Consider the following 10,882-nt stretch of genomic DNA (forward strand, 5'->3'; position numbering starts at 1 on the left):
GTGATAAAAGGACCAAGTTTTATTAGTCGCTGAATATTATAATAACCGAGTTAAAAAAAAACAGCTAATTTCTCCACCATGGACGAATGGATTCCAAGCTACATACAAATTTTAAACTAAGAGCAAGGTTTGATGATTAAGAATCTCTAACAGCCAGAAGTCAGTGATACGTGACCCCCCCCATCACCTGTTTTCTAGAATGTTTGAAAAGCTGAACTCAGTTATGTCGAGAGATCTGATTGGTGACTTTCCAAACATCACTTAAGATGAGGCTTTGGTTTTTTGTTGAGAGAGCCATGCGTATGAATGCTGATAGCGAATTCCTTGAAAGTAAGTTTTTTTTTTTTTTCGAGATAAAGTTTTGGAGCTAAAGAAAAACGTTTACTCAGAGTCCTCCATGAATAGATTTGCAGAAAGGAGCCGCCCATGATCAAGCCAAAAGCTTATTTGGAAAGTTCCCCAATTGTTCCAATCTAAGAAATTTGAATGAAGGCAGATGTCATCCAAGATCTGAAAGAAGAGATATTCCATAAGGCTTAGTATACACTTAGTATACATCCATTGGTATACACTGATGTAGAGAGAGAGAGAGAGAGAGAGAGAGAGACGATATCTATAAGGATATAAATAATCAAAAAATATAAAAGAAAAATGACAGATAAAATATCACTCAAAAGGCATCTGAATAGAAATAATTCAACTTTGAATTATAAACAAAAATTATAAACAAATATAAGCTTTGAAGTATAAACAAAAACCAAAAAAAAAAAAACTGGAAATAATGATACGTTGAATCTCAGTAAAAATTAGTGGATTATCGGGTTGCAAAGAGGTATGAAAAATCCATCCTTTCTTAAAAGTATAAGTAAATTAATGTGAAGTATCTAGTACAGAAATGAATCATTATATCAAAAAAATAATCGGATGTCATATAGATAGCGACATTCGAACAAAATGACTCGGCATGTTAAAAGATGTTATATAAGTCTCCCCTCACACATATACTACAGATTTTCAAACTATAGTGCATCGGTGCTGTGAGTAGACAGTACACTCAAGGAACAAAATATTCAAACAACACAATGACTCAACGTACTACAACAGGTAGGGGATTTAATTAGGAATATATGGTGGGGAAAGGAGGGAGGAGGTAAAACCTTCTGTGAAAGATAAAGATAACACAAATTGTTTATTTATTTGTTCGTAATACCTTTTACACAAATGAAAAATCGAAAAATAAGATTTTGATAAGCAAAGAATGATTTTATTTTCAAGTATAATATAATGTCAACCATTCTCGTTGCTTTCTCAACCTTTGAAAGTTTTTAAGGCTCAGTACTTAATTAAATTGATCCTACCATTTTCTCGTATATAGAAAACAATAAAGCTGTCTTGGTTAGTCCCAATGGGCAGTGTTGAATGCTGCTTTTCACTGAATAGGCTGCGAGTTCGAATCTCATTCTCTGCACGTATACTTGTGATTTGGGTGGAAATGATTTTCATCGTCTGGTGTGACACTACCATCCTGTTTATCAGAGACCTGCAGTCGGCTAGAAAGTTCCATGTTTAGTTCTATAGAACAGAATTTCTAATATATACTTCGTTGATTGTTTTAAAAAAATCGATCTATTTTTGTAAAAGAAAAATGTAATGCTGAAATAAATGATATACGTTACGCAGTCAAAATGGGAGGATTCGGATCCGCTAAATTAGACAGTCATAGTACACATGGAAGTTGCTGTTGTGTTCAGCGAACCACCCTCGAACAATACTGGCAACGTGGCGAAGCATATTATTCTGCTATTGAACGTACCTGTACCATTTGGGAAGACAATCACCATGGAAGGGTTTATGATTCTTCCTGCCACCGATGGGAATATGCCTTATTTTCCAAGATGTTATTCTGTACACTTACTTAATCATACACTTTGCTTCATTATCGCCAGAATTTTGCAATTTACGAAATAAGGCATTGACAAACAGCTCAACAGCCGTTCTTTGCAGTATTCTTTATTACATTATATGACATATTACAATTTTTCAATTTGTCAATACTTCCTAAGATAATATATGTATTCCAAAATGTATTTACGATCTTTATGCAAATAAATAAATATATATATACCCACGCACTCGAAGCTGACCATCAGTTATTACTCTGGTTGCACTGTAAGTACTCACGTTCTCTAGAACACGTCTTTGACACATTTATACTTACAACATCCCACTTAGTTTTTACGAGTGATCTTAATTTTAGTTTTTCTCAAGCCATAAAATTCTATTCGCGAATAAAAAAAAAGACACGAAAGTCATAATAGAAGTCTTATTTCTTTAAATTTTATTATTATTGTTATTTTATCCTAACAATGAATATAAGTCACATGAGAATTCTACTAGAACATATTAAGCTATACAAAATTGTTCTGAACCGAATTCATAGAAATACCTCAATTATATTTTTGCTAATATTAATTGGTTATGCACTTTTTGTGAATTCATTTACGAAACTGTATCTCATTTTTTTTTTAAATATAAATGTGTAGTATTGAAAAGAATTGCATTATGAAGTTGATAGGTTACTTTTTTTTTTACTGCCAAAAAAAAGTGCTAATCCAATTTGCTGTTTACTTAAAAAAATAAACGATTCTTAAGTTTTTGACACAGCACATTGAATTTATTATGATGTAGCTGTCTTGACACTGAACTAACTAATTTTAATCATATAAATACCCTGATATGACACTAATTAAAAGCAGAATATGTAAGCATTATAAATGAAAGAATATGAAGTAAATAAGATGTCGGAAGTACTTCAAAAAACCAAAAAGGCCAAAAGAGCAGTGCCATGGGCACCACTAGTTTTGGGGCGCAAAACGTACAAAATAAAAATAAATAAATACATATAAAAGTCCGCTATTTTATATTGTATTTTTAAATTTCAGCAATACGTCACCTCAGACACACAAATTCTGCAATTCATTTTGATGGGGTTAATAGAAAGTATTTAACATATTGCATTTAGTAAAATTTAACTTGTTACATTTAAAATTTTCAAAATTTTTGTCATTTTTGGGTTAGGGGGACGAAAGTTAGACACTTGCCACAGGCGCTTCATACCCTCGTTACTGTACTGCAAAAGAGCATGAAAAAACTCATTGAACTAAATAGAAGCTTCAACTTCTATTTAGCATACAACAATAATTTCCTCTAGAGCAGCCTCACGTTAATTCATTTAAACTACCTGACCGATCAATAAAATCAATACCGAGTTAATTACATTGAAATACTGTTCGGTTTTATTGAATAAAGAGAAACGTGAAGCCTAGAGAAATGTTTCTGTATAATATTACAAGTGCTGCTTCAAATGAGGCCAATAACACAAATTCTTGATAACGAGGAAGAGCTAGAGGCAACGGGTTGTCCTATTACCAGTTCTGGTGTAAGTAGCCTTTGATGAACATCAGCGAATATCTTGTAAGGATTTATCTATTAGAATACAGAAACAATCCGTGGTCATTAAAAGTACTTATGAGTCACAAGATGTGTGTAGAGAGGAGAGAAAGACTACCCCTGGGCATATAACATATAACCTGAATTTCAGTGCACGGCTGTGACGTATCCAATTTACATATGACCATCATTACAGTTGCATGTTACTAATTAAGAGAAAGAGGTGATACTAGACATGTACAGCTGATTAAGGTATCACTGCAATTATTATTTTGTTTTTGTAGGTTATTTCACTATGGTGATATAATTCGTGTAGACATTTGTTACAGACAGGTATTTACATCAGCATTTTTGATATCTGAGATATATTTCTAGCAAGTTGTAGTCATGGTAACATGATAATACCATTCTTTTAGAGACTTAGGTTGTATTATAAATGAAAGAAGAGACAGTACTTAAACTAGTTTTATAAATTATAGTTATATTTATACTTTCGCAATCAGTATAGTTATTTTGAAACAATAGAAAGTGAAACACATAACACTAACTACCCTTTCCCTCCATTTTTTTAAAATATTTTCCTTTATTTTATTTATTTTTTAATGAATATTGTTCTTGACACCATTTCCTGTTTATAGAACGGTGGTCTATATATGTGAAAAAGCAAGATATAATTTTTATTTATAGATAGGTGTTTGATTGGTTTTTATAATATCACTCATCAATAATGTAAGTTTTTATAATTTATGAAATAATACTTTTTTTCTTCATCAGGTTCGACTTTGTGTTCAGTAAACGGTGAAAAAAATGAAAACAAGGATGACTTGGTACGTCTTTTATTTATTTATTATTATTTTATTTATTTATTTTTGGCATTTAGACTTAGCATTTCAATTTATGATAAAAAAAAGAAAGAAAGAAAGAAACGTATGTGTAAACCTACAAACGTTCTTGCCAGAATAGAAAAATTATTTGCTGATAAATGTCGCTTGGTATATCTACATTCTTTCGTGTAAACACAAATGTGAAAGACGCCACTTTTGGAATGCTACAAGAAAAAATATGGCGAGCACATTCAAGAATTCAGATTTATTTTGTGTATTTTGAAATGCCAAGGGAAAATGTTGGCAAATCATTTCGAATTTAAAATTAAAATCTGTGGGATCTTAATACGTTTACAGTAATATGCAAGCCAAAATAGTTTGAATAACTGCGGTGAGAAGAATTACTACTATTTGCATCAGCAGACGACACAAAATAAACGCAATAGCGTGTTTGTAAAGGAACCGGAAATCAATGATATTCCGTTCACCGAAATAAATGCTTTTTCATTTTTTTAACTTCACAATAATAACTTAGCTAATACTGCATTGCACTTTGCATGTCTTCTTTCAAATATAGTATAATATTAGGCAGTTCATTTGGCCGGAAGTGGATTTAAGATACCGCTTCCACAAAAACAATTAGTAGCACACTTTCAGCTTTAAATTTTCGGAAATCGTTTCCAACTTGCAATACGGCTGCAGTTGAGTGCATTTTCTACGGCGCAGAAAAAAACAAAAAAAAACGATGCTCTTAATTCAACTATTATATATTTGAACTTACTTCGCGTGTGTGTGTGTGTGTATCTGCAGTGCAGAAAATAACCAATTTGGCTGGGCTTAATATCAAACCTAACTCTGAAATTAAATGGAGGGGAAAATGGCTAGAGAGCGCCCTCTACGTTGGTGTCTAGCAACCAATCACTGTTTCTTCTGCTCATGCTCAAAAGTTGCTACGAAGCTACATAGATACCAATAAATAGTTACATGTCTTAAATTACAACATCCAAAACTTTTACAAGATATTTGGTCTACGTAACAAATTTTATTATTCTCTCTTTCCAAATCAGTAAATGAGAATATCAAAACTTATTGTGGTAAATTGTAATGCAACCTTAAAAGCGCCGATATTGTTTAAATTTTATACACACGAATAGTTATTTTTTTTGTCATTTGAATTATGTTTTGCATGCAACATAATGGCCCTCAGAAAATAGCACACAACAATGGGAAAGCTGACACCATTAGCACACTTAATTGTAGAGTATAGATTGTGAAGAGATTACATGTCAAGTGTCAAGGGAGCTTCATTTTTTTCTCCTTAGCTGAATGCAATGTTGTTTGCCAACTCATGTATTAGCATAACTACTAGTTAGGTGCGCCATCTTTCCCTACTAACCCCATCTTTCTCTTACAGACCTACGTTATGGCATTTCCTGTTGACGATAAGCTGATAGCAGAAGAGTCGGAAGCAGTAGCTAGAGCATTACCCTTAGCCAGCTTTGCGGAATCTTCATTAGACAATGAGGACAATGGAGCAGTTGTCGCAACACGAGTAGACACGCCGGCGCCATCTAGTGATAACAAAGGTAGTCAAGAGGAAGTCATTATCGTTTTAAACGAAGGAGATGAACCAAAAACTGAGGCTGTTTCACCGGAAGACTTTGCCGCAGCAATTATGTTACCAGATCCCAACTCTCAATCCAATCTGTCTTTCCCTCCCAAACCGAGTAACGAAGACAAAATTTCCGGAACTTCGTTCTCTATGAAGCCTAAATTTTATCCCAGAGAAAAGGGAAAGCCTCATTTATTACCTTTAATGAAATCAAGACCTAAATTATTACCACAAAATGATCAGTTTCCTTCACGAAGGGAGGATGTTGACGAACCACCAACAATATTTGATCCTTCATTTTTGTTAAACAGAATGTCTTCTTTCCTAAGACGTTCCATAGCAAGAGCACTTCCCTTACAAGGCATCGAAGATAAGTATCAAAATACTTTATTCCTCCCAATAATGGAAGATGGTCCATCAGAAGCTGTTCCCTCTCCCAAATCGTTTTCATCTCCATCAATTCCTCAAATGCTGTTTTCTCAGCCCTCACTTAATCCTCTTTTAACTCTCCTTTCTTCCTCATCGGAACAAATGTCGTCTACACAGCCCAAGGATATTCCTGAGAATACAATCGATAACCACCCTGAAACTCCAAGTGTTCCTCGTTATGAAACTCATCGTTCATCTCCAAACATGAATCCAAATATGTGGTTCATGCCCCCACCACCTTCAATGTACTTTGCACCTCCTCAACCCTTTCCATATTATCATCCAATGCCTCCACCACAATTCATGCCCCATCCACTTGGTTCATATCCTATGGTATCCTATGCTCAACCTCCATTTCATCCACCTTTTATGCTACATCCTATGTCTTCTTTCCATAATCCACATCATATTCCTCCTCCATCACAATTCGTTTGGCCTTATATGCAGCCCTCATCAAATTTCCCTCCTCTTCCTCCCCCTCCTCCACCTCCACCACCTTCATTTCCAGAATCCTTCATGCATCAAATGGGTAGACAGCAACTACCACCTATGAATGACTTCCAACCTCATGCAACCATGGAAATACGAATGCCTTCATCAAGGCCTGATGTACCCGATCCAGTAGCTCATTCAGTACCACAACAGCCTTCCACCCAAGAGGTTCATTTTCCTTACGAATCCAATTTTGATCATGAAAATCCAAAGGGTCCAGAAGCAAAGTCTGATCAAGTCAATGAAGAAATCCTGATTATACCAAAAGAAGAATTGACTTATATGATACCTCCAGATTCTATTCCGTATAAAGTTGATGGAGCCAACGAAGATGCATATATTCTTCTCTATCCCACTGAAGATGGATCGTTCACCCTTCGGCCTCCATTTGCTAATACAAAGCCAAAACGTCCTTTTGTACGACCCGAACAGCAACAGCAGCAACAGATCATTCGTCCACATAGAATGAACCCAAGAAAAATGCGTATGCTTAGAGAAATGTTACTTTCTAAGGCTAGAGCAGATGGAAATTTTCAACCGTCATCTCCTAATTTTCCTTTTCCACGACCAGCACGTTTGCGTCAAGTAGTACAACAAACAAGAATCTTCACACAAGTGAGGCCATTTTTATCACAGCAATCGTCCAAAGGACCAGAAGATGACTCATTCCACAACCCCATCTTCAGATCGCAAGGATTTTAAAGACACATTGCGATGAGTAAAGATTTTTTTTTATATATGTAGTTAAGACTGCCCATTATATTTCCATCTGAGATATATAGCAACTCCATTCATTACGACAAGATCATTTTACATATGAATAATATTGGATACAGGAGGTGAGTGAGTATTTATTCGCCTCCTTAATATCATTGAACTTTATGAAACATGCTGTCGATCAGCATTTTATTATTATTATTATTATTAAAATGGTGAATAGATGTTTATTAATTCAAGGGCTTGTTGTACTGAGATCACCTGTTTATGACAATATATATTTTTGTGTGAAAGCACGAAAAGCATTGAGGTGTTTTTCCGTTATACATCTTTCACTAATTGTGCAATTTTTCTTTTCACTGTGATAATTACATCCTTGTTTTGGGGTCATTATGAATTTAACTACTAACTACTGTATACCATCATCCTAAACGTTTTTTTTTTTATTTTCTTTTATTTTTTTATAATGTGTATATTTTTATTATCATTTTTCGTTATTGATAATTTTGTAACGTATTAACAGCAAATGTAAGAAACAACAGATTTATGCTTTGCTTCTGGGCTCTGTGTAGTGGAAGTGAACGTCATTGTTAAAATTTATCAAAAATATTGTACAAAAAAAAAAAAAAAGAGGAAAATGAAGTGTGTTGCAAATTTCAAATGTCAAATCAAATGTTTGTATTTTTATGATAATAAAACTGTGCAGAAATCGTAGACTACTTTATTTAAATATTTTTTGTTCATATTCTTCTGCTAATATACAGGCTATCTGATTCGATCATGCAAAAACTGACCTTTCACGTGTTTAGAGAATGGCGACAAATAAATTTTAAACTGTTCACTATTCAGACTGTATATTTTTAACTATACATGATTTCATTTTCTTAATATTTTTTGTTAATTAAGAAAATCTATAATAACCAAATTTGAAGAGCTTTTAAGGGCTACGACTGGAAAATTCACTGGACTTCTTTTTGAAATAACTGTACATGCCCAGGGGAAGTCCGCTGTTTTTTTTTTATTGGATCATGCCTTGAGGCCATAGGAACTTAGAGATTATCGTTGCTATATTTTTGCATTATATTAACTAAGGTTTATATATAAAAACAAGCATGGGGAGGGGAAACAACTTAACATTGAATATAGATAAAAAATTTTTAAAAAAAGGCTCTAATAGAATGAATAATTCTTGTCTTGTGGGGAACCAAACCATGATTGGTTTTGTTTCTCACAAGAATTAGAACTGTGATTTTTGTGTTTAGAGAATGATGAGGGCAGTTTTTATCAGGAGGCGATGTTCTTGATATCAGTTGTAATAATGATAATAATAATAATAAGTTTTTTAAATTAAAATTTATGATTACATATTTAAATTACATTTGATACATATATTGTGTACATACATACATTTGATTACATATGATACATACATTGATTACATATGATACATACATTTCGTACATTTAGTGTATTCATACACTACATTACATATTTTTTTAAAAAATGCAATCCTTTTTTTATTGTGTGTGTGTGCGTACGCACGCACACACGATAACTTGGAATGCCTTGATGCGTCGCTGAACTGGAAGCCTGAACTAATATATTGTCTCATTAAGTTAGTAAGGTGTAATTTGTAAGGTTCCTGTATTCAAAAGGTAATTTGTTCAGCATGTCTGGGATGTAGAAGTTTCGTGTGGCCTTTCCGTAGTGATTATTGTATTTATATGTGATATAATTAGTTGTCTGAGATCTTGTTATATTATGTGTATTTCTGACTGTCCTGTAGTTGGCACTGAAATAATGTTTTAGCAAAGCTGCATAGTGACATAAATGTTTGGCTGTCAGTACTTTTGTGTTCTGACATTGCAGTGTATATAAAGTCGATATTGTCTCTTTGTTCCCAAAAGATCAGTTTTATCATTTTGTACTACTGTAACGACATAAAAAACACACAGAACAGTAAAACCACTATAATCACTCAGGTTGAAACAATACAATACCTTGGAATTTACTTCGATGCAGATATGAACTGGAATATCCACATAAACCATCTACACAACAAACTCCGAACAATAACTGGCAAACTCTACATGTTAAAAGACATAGTTCCCACATGCCTAAAAACACTAATATGCAAAGCACTATGCCAAAATATACTAAGATACGTTATAACAACATATGCATTCTGTGCACCCTACAAACTAAATATATTTTCTGTGTACCCTACAAACCTATTTAGTCTTGAGCCTTTCTTCTCCATTTTCTTCCGACTTTCTTAATCATTGGGTCTTCCCACCTTAAGGCTGGTCTTCCAGGTTTCCTTTTGGTATCTCTCGGATACCAGTTTGTAACTCTGACTGTCCATCTGTTGTCTCTCATTCTGGCGAGATGTCCTGCCCATCTTCTTTTGCTGTTGTAGATTGATTTTATTACATCTGTGAGTTCAGACTTCTTCCTGATTTCTGTGTGTCTTACATGGTCTATTTTGTTTATTTTGCACATTGAGTTGTTATTAAGCTTTGTTCTTCTTTTAAAGTTGTGTTCCTTGTTTCACTGCCATAAGTTAATGCTGGTAAGATGTGACTATTGAAAAGATAGGCTCTTATTTCTATAGCTATATTTTGGTTGGTAATTTTTGATTTTATTTTGTTGAAGGCTATCCAAGCAGCTCTATTTTCCCTTGCTATTTCATTTGATATATCATTATCATTTTTATGGACTGGCCAAGGTAGATGTAATCTTCAACTTTTTCAATGATGTGGGATTCTAGAGTGATTGTATGATCTTTACAGTATTTGTTTTTCATCCATCTTGTTTTGTCAGGGTGTATTTCCAATCCTATTTTTTGGCAGTTTTGGCTTATGTTATTCCGCGTTGATTCTAAGTTTGGGCGAGTGAGATATTAATACCACATCATCGGCGAATAATAGGATATTTAACATTTCACTATCAATGTTTATTCCACCTTTCATGTCAGTTTTTCGAATGATGCTGTCTAGAGTAGATGCGAAGAGATTAGGTGATAAGACATCACCCTGACATACTCCTCTACTTAAGTTAATTTTAATCGGGTGATTGAAAAGAGTGATATTTGTTGTGCCTTCTTTGTATATATCTTTTATGAGTTAGATGCTATTAAAGCTTGGAATACTGCGTTATGTTCAACAGTGTCAAATGCTTTTTTAAAATCTATAAAAAGAATGCAAAGTGGAATCTGGTATTCTCTGCATCTTTCTGTTAGCTGAGTAATAGTTTGAATGTGATCTATTGTTGAAAAGCCTTTTTTGAAACCAGCCTGTTCTTTGCAGCTATTTTCGTTGATGGAGGTTTGTATTCTGTTTAGGACAGTGGTCGCCAA

At 33.7% G+C, this 10,882-nt stretch overlaps 1 protein-coding gene across 1 annotated transcript in view; it reads left to right on the plus strand.

The window, feature by feature from the left end:
- LOC150094252 (uncharacterized) overlaps positions 1-7,969 on the plus strand; it is an 84,439-nt gene extending 76,470 nt beyond the window's left edge. The window contains exons 5-6 of the mRNA XM_090412431.1: positions 4,225-4,277; positions 5,689-7,969. Of these exons, the coding sequence (XP_090268557.1) occupies positions 4,225-4,277; positions 5,689-7,509 (1,874 nt within the window). The 3' untranslated portion in view covers positions 7,510-7,969. The remainder of the gene's footprint in view (positions 1-4,224; positions 4,278-5,688) is intronic.
- The last annotated feature ends 2,913 nt before the right edge of the window (positions 7,970-10,882 follow it).

This window comes from Typopeltis vanoorti, chromosome 22, assembly GCF_054136105.1.
Source record: "Typopeltis vanoorti isolate ZY-2024b chromosome 22, IOZ_Tvanoo_1.0, whole genome shotgun sequence".
In the NCBI taxonomy this organism is placed as follows: domain Eukaryota; kingdom Metazoa; phylum Arthropoda; class Arachnida; order Uropygi; family Thelyphonidae; genus Typopeltis; species Typopeltis vanoorti.